The sequence below is a fragment of the Ambystoma mexicanum genome, chromosome 6p (assembly GCF_040938575.1).
Source record: "Ambystoma mexicanum isolate Mex_15411 chromosome 6p, UKY_AmexF1_1, whole genome shotgun sequence".
Taxonomy (NCBI): domain Eukaryota; kingdom Metazoa; phylum Chordata; class Amphibia; order Caudata; family Ambystomatidae; genus Ambystoma; species Ambystoma mexicanum.
The window spans coordinates 545648773-545662917 of NC_090935.1; the positions used below are offsets into that span (position 1 = coordinate 545648773).

General features: G+C 45.1%; 1 protein-coding gene across 1 annotated transcript in view; it reads right to left on the minus strand.

Annotated features, from left to right (window-relative positions):
- The window catches only part of ADAMTS6 (ADAM metallopeptidase with thrombospondin type 1 motif 6), a 2426739-nt gene that overhangs the window by 59945 nt on the left and 2352649 nt on the right, over positions 1-14145 (minus strand). Inside the window, exon 24 of the mRNA XM_069627350.1 lies at positions 8846-9002. Within this exon, the coding sequence (XP_069483451.1) occupies positions 8846-9002 (157 nt within the window). The remainder of the gene's footprint in view (positions 1-8845; positions 9003-14145) is intronic.

A 14145-nucleotide genomic window follows, 5' to 3' on the forward strand; every position in this document is an offset into this window, starting at 1 on the left:
GCCCCCCCTTTGGTGGTTTCTCTATCTAACCTGAGGATGGTGTAGTTCTCGGGGACAGCTAGAGAAAGGCACAGGCCATCTGCTCTGTGGAGCCAAGTTTCTGTTACAGCTAAGAAATCTAACTGGTTAGCCGTGATAATGTCAGTGATGTCAGTGGCATGGGCTACTAATGATATGGCATTAATGAGTGTTCCTTTAATTTTGTGTGTTTTCTTAACTAAGTTCTTGTCTGGGCTGTTGAGGTGGGGGGATGGGGTGCCAGGCTCAGCATTTGGTTTAGGTTTAGGGTTCCTTATGTGCGGCTTGAAGGGGGTCTGGGTGTTCCATATGGTGGAGGTGGAGGAGGAATTAGTGAGTCTTGAGCCTAATCTGAGATTTCTCAAACTTGCGGTACAGGGTTGGTTGGGTTTCGGTCTACTTGCAAAACAATGAATCCGTTGGGCTGACGTTATTAGGTAGGGTAAGGGTTTGGTAGCTTCTGAGACCAGAGGTGTGTGGGAAAGAGAGGTGGCAGAAAGTAAGAGGGCCTGATTTTGTTGGAGTGCGGTAGAAGTTTTCTAATCAAGGAAGGCCTAAGGTTCATGTTTGCAGTAGTTGTAATTCCACCCTGAAGTGGCGAGGGTAAGGCAGAAATGTGCTCCCTAGGAATTGAATGTGGTAGAGTACTTATAAGGCAGAGTAACATTAAGTTGACGACGGCCTCTACAAAAGCATGATTCATGACTGTAGGGCACAAGTGAAGAGCGAGTCAAGTAGGTATCGGTGTAAGTTCCTTAGTATGGGGTGCTAGTATGTATTAAAATGACAATCTAGCCTATTGAAGGCTGTGGACACTCTAGATGGTTAGTCTAGTATCATGTCTAGTGTGGCGAGCGACAGGTTTGTATGCTACTAAGTACGTTCTGCTCAGGCATGGTACAGTGAGATGCACAAGAAACTTGGGGCGCGAGCACAGTAATAAGGATATGAGGCGTAGCAAGTACACACCGAAAGGTATGTTTCCTAGTTCAATCACAGTAGGTCTATGGGAGGCACTCGTGTTAAAGTGGGAATGAGCAAGTGCTCGCCATGTTAATACGTACTATTAGGGTGCTTCAGCGCAAGATAGTGGGAATAGACCTAGACAACAGAATGGTCAATATTATACATAAGATGGCAAAGGCATGTAAGTAGAAGACATGTGCGTATCGAGACATGTTCGAGTACAAAGCACAGATCTTACAGCATTGTTTATGACAGTCTGGTTGCATTTGGAAAGGGGGGAATGGTACGAGCTTTGGAAGGATGTTGTTGGGAGTCTTGAATGTGGATATGCCCCTACGGCCCTTCTGGCCTGGACAGGCAGACAGGCCCTTAGGAGCAGCCCTTTGGAGGCAGGCCGGCTTCCGCCTGACGGTTCAGGCGATTGGCTTTAGAGCAGATGGGCAACCAATCATCAAACAGTAGGCTGCAACATGGTGAATGCCACTACAATGGCACAGTGAGGGAGTCGGCCATCTTAGAAGGTGCAGGTTTTTAAATTCGCCTTTGCTAGGATTAAGCCGCATCACAGTGAGTCTATGATGCAGCTAAGAATCTCAGAATACTGCTGCAGTAGCCAGATGAGATATTGCTCAGGGCACACAGCGCACACTAAACGCTGTAGGTGAAAAAATTAAACAAAATGGATTGCCGAAGTAATTACCAGCAGTATAGTTGGCTGGTTCACAAAGATGAATGGGGTCCTTTCAATCCAACGCCGATGCACGGATCCTGAGGGGAGAGGGCTCCTGCCCTCTTCGACCCCACAGATGCAGAAAATGAGGCCTGTCAGCACAGACAGAACCCTTAGGAGCGGCCCTTTGGAGGCGGGCCAGCTTCCGCCTGATGGTTCAGGCGATTGGCTTTAGAACAGATGGGCAACCAATCATCAAACAGTAGACTGCAACGTGGTGAAGGCCATCTGGCTTCCTCTCCTGAAAAATAATTCACACAGTAGAATTTACTAAATGTGTGAAGGGACTTTACTAAATGTGTGAAGGGACTTCTATGTTTCCACTCTGCAAATGTCCCTCACTGGTACACCTTATTGTAGAGATGATGAAGCAGCCACCCCTTTAGTGGAATTTGACCAGCATAACGAATGAAAAGCTGATCATCTTGACGTATACTTGCAGTTCTTGTAATATAGAAACTTAGTACCCTTTTCGGGTCTAGGCGATGTAGTCTCTCTTCCTTTATTGATGAATGAGGAGCAGGATAAAAAGATGGTAGTGCAATACGTTGTGCCACATGAAATTCTGACACAACTTTTGGCAGGAAAGATGACTTAACCCTTAAAACCACCTTATCCTTGAAGAAGGACGTGAAAGGTTGTTTGGAAGATAGAGCCTGTAGCTCACTTACCCTACAGACAGATGTGATGGCTAATAAAAAGGCAGTTTTTATGGTGAGCATCCTTAAAGGGCACGAATGTAAGGGCTCAAAGGGAGCTCCCATAAGACATCTCAGTACAAGATTTAGATCCCATGATGGCACGATGAAGGGAGTAGGCGGAAACAAATGTGTTAAGCCTTTCAGAAACGGTTTCACAATTGGCACTTTGAAGTATGATCCCTCACTCGGAGATCTTCTGAAAATTGATAAGGCCGCTAAATATCCCTTCACTGTGGCCACTTGCAACCCAGAATGGGTCAAGTTATCTAAGAAAGACAAAACCTGTGGAAGTTTACATGAGAAAGGATCTAGTTTCTTTTCCCTGCAGCAGCTGTGAAATCCAGTCCAACGGCAGCGGTACAGGGATTTAGTTGCTGGTCTTCTTGCTGAAAGCAACACTTCCATTACCTTTTCCAGAAGGTCCCAATCTTCACATCTCACCTTTTCAGACACCAGGCATGAAGGTTGAGAGCCCTGATCTCTCGGTGAAGAATGCGACCTTCCTCTTGCGAGAGTCGGTCCTCTCTTTGGGAAAGACGAATTGGAGGGCAGATGGCCATCTCTAGAATGTCTGGGTACAACCTTCTCCTGGCCCAATCCAGAGCATTCAGGATGATAGTTTTCCCGAGCTTCCTCAACCTTCATATCATGTGAGGAATGACGGTGACTGGCGGAAATGCATACAGGAGTGGAAATTCCCAGTCCAATACGGATGCGTCCCCTAGAGCTTCTTCTGGGGAAATTCACTGGAGCAGAGCAGCTCGCACTTCCGGTTGAAAATGGTCATGAACAGATCCACTTGAGGGGTTCCCCAAAGGGCAAATGACTTCCTGAGCTAGCTCCTACTCATGGAAGATCATGCTCTGCCTGCTCAGAGCATCCGCTGCTGTGTTATTTTCTCTGGCTGGATGAACTGCCAGAAGAGTTATTCCTTCTCTTAGTGCCCAGAACCAGAGCTGAATTGCCTCTCTGCATAGGGGCAGTGACCCTACTGCTCCTCTCTTGTTCAGGTAATGCATGGCCACTGTGTTGTCATTCATTATCAGGACACTTTTCCCCGTATTGAGGGCAGGAAGGCCATCAGCACTAGTCTGTTTGCCCTCAGCTCCAAAAGGTTGATATGGAGTCTGGACTCAGACTGACACCAGTGTCCGTTTATTGAAAGATCTTTCATATGCGCTCCCAATCATGTGAGGGAGGCATCTGTCACAAGCGTCTCTTCTGGCCACGGTTGCCAAAAAGGTTCCTCTTTCATCACATTCTCTCGACTGGCCCACCACAGGAGATCCTGGGCGACCTGGGCCAGAGAATTGAGACCACTGGGATCAGAGAGCCCACTGAAGAGATCTCATTCTCAGATGGGCTTCTGGCACCAGGAAAATGCAGGACGCAATGAGGACGAGCAACCTTAGGAAGTCGATCTGTGAAAGAGTTACCATCTTGAACTTGTCCTTCCTGAGGAACTTGTTCAAGCATCGCAAGTCCAAGATGGGTCGTGCTCCTCCTTCCTTCTTGGGTATTAGAAAGTAAGGAGAGTACCAACCTTGGTTTCTCTCTGCTACAGGTACCAATTCTATTGCACCTTTCTTCAATAGGGTGGAGGCAATCAGGATATCTTTTTAGGAATGGGAGACAGTAACCATCTGCTACTGTTTGTAGCACCCATGCATCTGAAGTTATACTTAGCCAATGCCGGACATGATAAGACAGTCTGCCTCCTACCACAGATTTGCGGGTGAAGATGTAATTTTACTATTCCACCTGCAGCTGAGGGTAACTCTGCGGGTGTTGAACAGGGAGTTTTTCCTCCTCTACCTCTTCCACAAAAAGGTCTTCTTTGACCTCTTTGTGAAAACTAACCTCTTCCTCTACATACTGAGGAATAGAAACCAAAATGACGACCTCTCCATCCTTGACCTGTAATTTGAGGTTGTCTTATTGCCGCTCCTAAAATTTTTGCTGCTGCCCTAGGGGCTTGCAGTTTTTCCAGACTGCTAGCAGCCTTCTCACCAAACAGAGAAGTACCGTCAAATGGCATGTCTAGCAGATGTGCCTGGACGTCCACCGAAAATCCAGATTTTCTTAGCCAAGACATGCGTCTAAGTACTGTGCTGGTAGACATGACTCTACTGACCGAGTCCACTGTATCCAGGCTAGATTGTAGGGATTGTCTCAAGGCATCTTTGACATTTTGTATCAGGCTTAAAATGCCTTCTCTCTCTTCTCCCTCTGGTATGATCTGCTGTCAGAGCAGCCACACCCCAAAGGGTTTGTATGTATTTTGCAAATGCACTGGTAGCATTGGTAGATTTTAGTGCCCTACTTCCTGCAATAAATAGTCTTTAACCCAAAGAGTCAATCCTCCCATCTTCTTTATCTGCCCGAGCAGAAGGATAGGCTGCAATTTTCAAAGAAGCTGTTGCTGCTTGAACCACTAAGCTTAGTTATTTAGCTACCTTACCAACTACTACCCTATAATAGTGATCAGTCTAACCAGATACTCCAGTATTACCAAACTCTGTCTCTGGAGATGTTTCAAAGCTACTTGTTTCCTTTAATGTCTCCACAATATTCTGCATCTTGGATTCCTCTGAAATTAATTCCTCTGGAACATTTGGTGTTCCATATTCATACCAAAAGGGGGGCTGATCCTCTTCCTCCTCTTCTTCAAAGATTGAACCCATTTTCCTAAAGAAATCAGGCCTAGGAATGGGTTGGAAGAATTTAGGATCATCGGGTATAGACTTTACAGCCTTCGAGAGCAAAAAATGCTCCAACAAAGTTGAAGGCTTAGTAAACTTCGATAACTTATTTGAAACTGTCGATGAATATTTCAACAATTTAAGTGGCTTTGAAGGCTCTACATGTATTACATGCCTCGAAGGTTCAGGCGATGAACAGAACTGTTTCAATACCTTTCCTTTAGTGAATGTTTTGAGGTAACAGAAACAGGCTTCTTCTTGTGTGTCATGGAAAATTCCTTCAACTTATGTCGAAGAACCCCTCTTCCCCGATTCTGAGGCGCGCAAGAAAGGGACTACTGGTCTTGATAAACACTGAGGGGTGGGCACTTTTCTCGAACTCCTTTAGAGGAACACTTGGAGGACAGTGCTTTTAAAAAATGTCTAAAATTTTTTAACTGAAGTTTTCTAACTCTGCTGGAGTTGAGTTCTTTTTTGGAAAACAAACTCTTTCTGAAGAGGAAGACAAAGATGATGAGGACCTGCAACATCCTTTCTTACCCTTCTTATGGGAAGAGGAAGACGAGCGTCGTCGTGAACAGGATCTCGAATGTCTATGTTTAGAATGCTTTTTTACAGGAGAGACTTCTCAGAAGTCAGAGGATGATTTCCTTTTCGATGGGGTAAGGGCCGGGTTTTGTGGGAGGGCATACCTGCATCGAGTTTCCCCTTGCTTTCTTGCAAGGCCTTAACAGTCATCAGTTGACACAAGCCACAGTCGTCGACCTTGTGGCCCGATCCCAAGCACCACAGACAAATGCAGTGAGGGTCTGTCATAGACATCTTGGCCCCACAGTCTCAACACTGCTTGAAGCCTGTCTTCGGTGTGGAGGCCATATCGAAGTAAATGCAATTGAAATTGCTGAGACAAGTAGTGCTGAAGCATGCAGAAATGCGTAAAAAATGGAACTGAGGTAACGGTCAGCGTGCACGCTCTATATACCAGCGTCAACGTCATGAGGGACACCACAGAGACAGTTAAGGACTGAGATTTGTTGCTGCACGATGCTCGGCCCTATGAAAAAAATGTCCAAAGCAAGTTGCAAGCAGACTTGAATATATCAAAAATTAGGAATACGTGGGAGGACACAATCCATTCGAAGTTGCCTTCTAGCAAGGCCCACAGATTCTCTTGAATGGAGAACATGGTTTCTGATCCACAGGTTATGATGGGGACGACTTTGGCTCGATAGAACTCAATTAATGGTTGTAGCGTGAAATTACAGAATCTTTGTTTTAATGTTACTGCCTGATTAGACAGGATGCTGGTTTTCTATTTCAAAACGAGTAGATTTTCTTTACCTATGCCATTCGAAGATATCTGAATTCCCAGGTATTTGATACTGGATACACAATCCAGTTGCATTGAGCCAATGGACCAGCTGAATGCCTGGTGCTTCTTGTTATATTTCCGAAACTGAATGATCTTTGTTTCGTCAGTATTGATTGTTAGGTTGTTCTGCCTTTTGTATACTTCTAGTCTTGCGAGTTGTCTTTGAAGTACGATTTGAGTTCTGTCCATCGAGACTGGGTCATCCGAATATAAGAGATGTGAGATTTCCATCCCTCCTGTTTCTGGTAGCAGGATCTGCAGGAACTCATAAATGCCGCTAGGTCTGAAATGAAGAGATTGAAGATGTACGGCGCCAGAGAGCAACCCTGTTTTACACCTCTGTTCAACATAATTTTGTCACTAAGAAGACCGGCTGAGTTTAGGCGAAGCCTGATTAATGTGTCTGTATGGTGTTCCCTTATCTGCTCCAACAGGTCTTCTATGCAGTTCCAGAAACTCCGTTTTTCCCACAGCATTGGTCTACAAATACTGTCAAAGGCTTTCGAGAAGTCTATGAATGTCAGGTATAGGTTTTTGAGAAGCTTTTAGCAGCTTGTTTTTTAAGAGCGACAGTATGAAGAGGGGTGTAGAAGTTCTGAGGCCTTTAGGAAAGCCAAATTGGAGATGGCCGGAATGGCCGTGGAAGGCTGCTCATTCTTTCAGTCTCTTTAAGAGGAGTGACGCATATAGTTTACACAAGACAGTTAGTAATGCTATCGGGTGGTAATTTCCAGGTTCTTCTCTGTCTCTGCTTTTTTAGATTGGGATCACGATAGCTCCCTTCAAGGACGGAGGAATCTTCTTGGTAGCAATGATCGTCTGTAGAATGTAGTCTAACACCCCTGCCCATTCCTCCGGGTTTTGTAGTATCTTGTTTGATAGGTCAATCGGACCCAGGGCCCTTAATGGCTTTGTTTTTGAGATTAGGGATATTAGACTGGTTGCAGTTCAGAAGCGATGGGTGTTGAGATCCCTGCTGGTGAATATTTGGGGTTGAGTCTGTGAATAGGTTTCCGAGGTGTTCGATCCTTCTACCTTCTGTTACTCCATTGATCAGTGGCAGATTTTGATTGAGGCCAGTCGAGTTGATGATTGTCCACAATCCTCTTGTGTTGTTCTTTTGTTCCAGCGTTCTCATCATTGTTTGAGCGTATCTCCTCGTTAGTAAAATGTTATGGCTTTTAGCCCATTTTTTGTATGTTTTCTTTAGCTTTTCAATAGCCTCATCCGTGTCCATCTGATACGCTCTTTTAAGTAGTGTCACTTATTTTCTCAGAGTCGATTTTTTCATGGCAAGTTGCGAGTCAAAACTGTGTCTATATAGGGTTTGCCTACCATGCTCACCCCCGTTAGGTTTCTGGTGCACCACCAACAATGTTTAATAGTTTGATGTGGATATGAGTGATTTTAGGTCCCTCTGCATCGACGGGGCCTGCAGGGTTATGCTCATTTTTGCTACATCCTTCTTCCTTAATCTTAATCTCCAGTCATTTCTTCTTTTCTTGGCAGCGAACATGCTGGAAACACTTCTGTTCCCAGCGCATCCGCTCCCAATGGCCACCATGGAAAGGGAAAATGGACTATGTTTTTCCATTTCCCGGCGGCCATTTTTTGTTCACTTTTTTTTTTCCAAACGCAATAGCGTTTCAAAACAGAAAAAAAAATGTCATTAGTACCCCGGTCTAACGGCCCGGGGTACTAATGGCTATAAGACCCTCAGCGGCGGGCCAATACCGCCCATGGTAATGCCCCCGGGGCTTTGGTAAGGCCCTCGCTATGCTCGGGCCTCGAACTACGGCCCCTAGGGCATTACCTGGGGTACTGGCCCGCTGCCTCGGGTCTTATTGCCACAGTATGAAGAAATAAGTTAAAATGAAGCTCAGAAACGTTAGAGGTATTTTAGATTGCAAATGATCACTTTTATTGTTCTTGTAATGTAATAGGTAGCAAGTCTACCATCTGAATTCAAAATTTTAATTTTTCTACCATTTAGCATTCAAGATTTTAACATATAACCAAATTGAGCGCTCAGGTGGCGTTGCAGACGCGGTTGAGTTGGTGATATACATGGGATGAAGTGAATGTCTACAGATGACCTCTACAGCAGAAAACATCTTATACCCATTTACCCAAAACAGCTGCAAACATTGAAATTAGATCTATCTTGTAAACGTTTAAAAATAGGAATTCACATCCTTCTGTTGGAAGTGTAACTTCACAAAATAAAACAGAAAAGCTATTTACAAAATGGATATATTATAAAGCCTTAGTATAAACAAATGGTGACAGCCTGAACACGGGGGAAAGCACACTTCACACTCCTCTTTCGCCATAAAGGACAAGTTCGACAACTCACCTTCCGTGTTGGAGATGGGAGTACTGTCACATTTACTCTCACACTGTTGCATCGACTGCGGCCGAGTGGTTTCTGGGCAGTCGTTTGATGCTTGGCCTGTATAGGAGAGGCACTGCACTGTCCGCATCTGTTGCCCAAGACCACACTGGGCAGAACACTGAGGTGAATAGATCAACAGGCAAGCCACAGAAAGAAAGAGAAAGAATAGGTATGGGTAAGGGGAAATGTAAATGGAATTGAAAAACATATCTACAACAAAAAGGCATTTACAGCATCACTCCATCACATGTTTTAAGTTCCCAGGGAGCCTGATTAGGGCTAGAATTCTGGACAAAAGCCTGGCGTCTCTGCAGACCAGAGATTGTTGAGCTACCAACTGTGCTACATCCAGAGTTGCTGCTTCCAGATGTGTGTGTGTTGGAACCCCAGACTCAAACCCAACCATATAAAGCTCAGAAAAGCTCTGACAACTCATCTTTTCCATGCCGCCAACTGACCTTAGGGTAACTGATTAAAACTACTCTGAAGCCTCTTCATTATGATCAACTAGCACTATGAAACAGCCCCAGCGGCGACGCACTATACAAACAGTGCTATGCAAACAACAATACATGAAATAAAATATATTAGTACCCGGTGCGCGCTGTACACCGGGAATACTACGTGTGGATTGGCTCGTTTCCGAGCCATACCACATGGTATTCCTGTGTACGTTAGTGCGTCCCGCACGTGCCGGGTACTCTGTTCCCGGCGAGGGGCGTGACAGCCCCTTAGCCAATGAGGAGGCTCGAAACGGGGCAATCCCCGCTCCAAACCTCCCCATGGCTGGAGGCTGCCTTCGTCCCCCACCGGGGACTCAGGTAAGTTTTTTTTTCCTCCACCATCCCCTGTAAACTATCCCCTCCCTTCCCTCCCAACCCACTTACCTTCTTTTTCTTCTTTTCTTGGGAGCGAACGCACTGGAAACACTTCTGTTCCCAGCATATCTGCTTCCGATGGCCGTCATGAAAAGGGAAAACAGACTACATTTAACGTTTTCCCTTTCCTGGTGGCCATTTTTTTTCACTTTTTTGTTCTGTTTTGAAACGCGACTGCATTTCAAAACAGAAAAAATTCCATTAGTACCCCAGTCTAATGGGCCGGGGTACTAATGGCTAGTAGACCCTCGGCAGCGGGCCAATACCGCCCACGGTAATGCCCCCGGGGCTTCGTTAAGGCCCTCGCTACGCTCGGGCCTGTAACTACAGCCCTGAGGGCATTACCTGGGGCGGTATTGGCCCGTTGCCTCGAGTCTTATTGCCACAATAAATGTAAGTTGCAGTTATCCATTTGACTCACCACCAGGTGCCATTGAATGTGGAAATTATGCTTCTCACTCACACATTCATGTGTATGAATGTAAAGGGCAATCACTACTGTTCAATACATGCCCTTGCCCCCTTTCACTAATTCCAGGCATGAAAGGCATTTCCTCTACGGTGTGCCCAGATATGGTACAGGCCATGTGATTATGCTGTTTCACACTCTTACTAAGGGACTTCAGCTAGTGTGAGATTTTTCATCTGGACAATCTCCATTGCTCTTCCGAGAGAGGATCTTCTCTGCATTATCCAGAATAGAAAGGGCACCAGAATGGAAGTATGTATACCACATATCCTACATTTGGTTTTTGGATTTGGTAATATTGAGAGTAATTAAAATATATTGCTAGTCATGGGCACTGATATATAGTTAGGTGACACTAAAACGCAATGGAATGGGTTTGGTTATGCAAGGCTGAGGGACATCTGATGAGACGAACGACCCCAGAAGCTTTCTGGTGCCGTTCGCCTACTTCAGAATTCCAGACATGGAGGCACTTATCTGTAGGTTAAAATATTGTTGCTTGTTGCATAGTGTCATGGACACATAGGGAAATACACAGGGAGACACGGTGTCAGAGCAAGTTAAAGGAATTAAAAAAGAAAAGAAAGAATTAAGAAAATAAGCAAAATGTAAAAAAATAGAAACAATACGTTAACATGTTGTTAATGCATGTAAACAGTGTGGCATTCATTAAATCTGGATTTTTCAAGCCTAGCCTCCCTCGTGTGATGCCCTAGTATGGCCATTTATCACAGATGTTTGGGTTACATTTATAGTCTGCGATACAATTTTGGTGGAAGGGGTGTAATGATTGCAGCACAAAATCTAAAATACATAGAAATTCACCAGTTATGGTAAGCTACACAACCATACCTCATGGCCGCAACATGCACTGCTGCTACATAAAATCATAGATGATATCACAAATGACATCATCAATATCACTGATGACATTGCATATTGCATCACAAAAATGTAAACAGAAAGTGATAAATAAGAGTTGTGTTTAGAGTACGGCTGCCAATAAATGCAGGGTGACAAGTAGCCCTTCTACGAACTGGGTCATGCTTCCCAAATGTTACTTATCCTATGAGGAAATTGACCACTGGCCCTTATCAATTTGCTGTGGTGCATTGTCCGTCTACTTGGAACCTCAATTGCATGTGGAGTCTCTGTTGTCCAGTGATGCCCATCCTGCCACATTGGCAACCCAATAGACTAGGAATCGTTCTAACTGCCTGGCAGCGTTGGGGCTATCGGGAGAAAAAAGCAAGAAGCCTGCCTTTGGCTCCTTGAAGCCAAAGAGGTTTGTGGACATGCAGCACACTCTTGTTAACTGAGAGGCCAAATGCATTTAACACTTGTGTGGAAAAGAATCTAAAAAGGTTCCTAATTTGTTTTTCAACGTCTTGTAATGAAAAGTTGTTGGGAGGCAGATGAATACGTCATCCCTAGCTTCTGCCCCTCACCTTTCACCAATACCACAAATGTGAGAGACATGATTGAGACAGCCATTCCACCCTTATCCTCCACAAGTACAGCAGGGCTTGGGGACAATATGAGCTGAAGATGGTCAAAGCATTCAAACTAACGTTGTAACAGTAGAAAAGCATGCATTAGACACAAAGCAAACATGCACTCCACATAAAGAACACACACAATAGGTAATATATGCATTTAGACATGAAGAAAATTAACATAGCATCCACAGACATGAACAACACTAATGTGACTAATATATAAGGTGAATTCAACATGAACGACATGCGAATATAGCTCGCTATTACAGAAGCAAGAGTATAGTGGGGCAGTCATCTTATTAAAAATGAAAGCCGCAGCACGTCTCTAAATGAGCACAGACCTCAAAGCCTCAGGAAAACTCAAAAGGCTGAATCCACAGAAACACATATCGGTGCAGAGCCCAGAAAGTGGCTGGCAACTAGCGCCAAGGTTAAAGTGAAATTAGGGAGGATCGGAACGGTGAAATGAAGGCACGCGATAGCAATTCCCAAGACCCAAGTAGTATACTCCCAGATTAATTAAAGTTTTACACAACCAGCCTTTCTTACCCAGGTGCAATGAATGAAGCCAAAAGACTCCATGAGAAAATACTCAAGAGTGTCCCTGGTGGCAAGAGGAACACAACATACAGAAGGTAAATCTATTCCAAACACAGTTCCTTCGCACAAGACCCATATTTGGAGAACACTAGCCATTATGTTAGAAGAGAACATAGATAGGACTGTGAGGAATTCGACCATCCGCACGGTGGGTGTACGCTCACCTGGCATTTTTTGATTTTTTTAATTAAATGGAATGATGGTAGACTGACCTCAGGAAAATGTGTGGGGCTAAAACCACACACATTTTCCTATGCTCACACCACAGAAAATGCATAGACCTGTGTACTCTGGGTGGACACAGCCTACAGGATCAGACCTACATGTCATATTTAGTTGGAATGTGACAGCCAGGAGTACGCTATGTTCTCTCAAGGAAGGGGGAGGTCCAAGCTTACCACTGCCATTGCTAGCCTGATTAAGTAACAAAGGCTACATGGATCCACCCTGCTCTTTGGTTAGGCCCTGCAGCTGGTGACAGCGATTATCATACTAATAGAGTGTACATCAAACAGTCCCAAATGTGGCCTGGCTGCAGAGGTTAACAAAGGAGACAAGAAATCCCAACAACCTTTCATAATTAACTGTGTTAATCTGAAGCCAGCGCCCACCCTCAGTGTCATTGACAGTGAACTGTCATGTCTGGGACTGAGTGTTTACAGTAAGCCTACCCGGTAGGGGGAGCCCATTCATCAGGTAAGAGAATGTGGTTTTCAGGAGCCAGAGAGTCTGGTCTCACCACAGCTACAAGGCAGACATGCCGCTTTAATCAGGAACCACAGAGAGATCCATTAACCAGAGAGACTCCTTGATCATCAACAGACAGGAAGATGGGTGGGACTTAGTGTCACATGTTTTCACCCCTGTACATTTCCTGTTGCAAAGCACTCTGGTTATGACCTCACACATACAGGAGATTGTTGGTAGGGACCCCATGATTGGTTCATTAGGTAGGCTTGGCCTACACCGTTCACTGTGTACACACTTGACTTTAAAAGAGGGCTGAGCCCCTCTTTTGGCAGATCATGTGAAGACTTTACAATTATTAGCAAGAATAACTCATCATTGGATCCTAGCTGAGGTACAGTCTGCCTTACATCTTCCGGTAGTGAAGCAAGGCCAGGATTTCAAAAAGAGGGAAACAAGATCTCTCCCCTAAACATCTCCCCGAGAACAGAGGGAGATCCAGAACTCAAAGGACCCTCCAGCAGCTGCTTCAGAACTGGTACCCAGTCAGCACACATCATGCCCTGCTAGGCTATACAACAAGCTTCCTAGGTAGGTAGTGCCAGAAGGTCTCTGAACCTACAACCAAGGACAAGGCAGCATACAACACAATCCTCAGCTTTGGCCCATCCGCCTTAAAGGATGACACAAGCCCATTGAAGAAACTGGGAGAAGTGCCTCGACGAGCATCTACCGACGTCTGCCTTAAAAGAAATCTTTGAGCCAGTTGAGTTCCTTGAGCTGCAACAAACTCCAACTCTGACTGTGGTCAAGCCGCAGTTGCTTAAAGACATTCGAGATGTCTCGACCAGTGCTTCAGAACTGCCGATCAGCACTGAGACAACTTTCCTGACCCCAAGCCACCATGTAGGCCAACCTGCAGCCATTCATCCAGCTTCACTCGCTGAACCGTCTTGCTGCTTGATACCAGCAGCTGACTCCCATCTTGAACTCTGTCAAAGAAGCTTTCAAAGGGCCCTGAAGCCGACTCGACCCTGTCGAGCATCAAGAACACCTACTGCACAAGGTGCATTGTGGTTCTGTCCCCCTGGTCCTTCCCAGAAGGCCACTAAATATATATGAAGACTC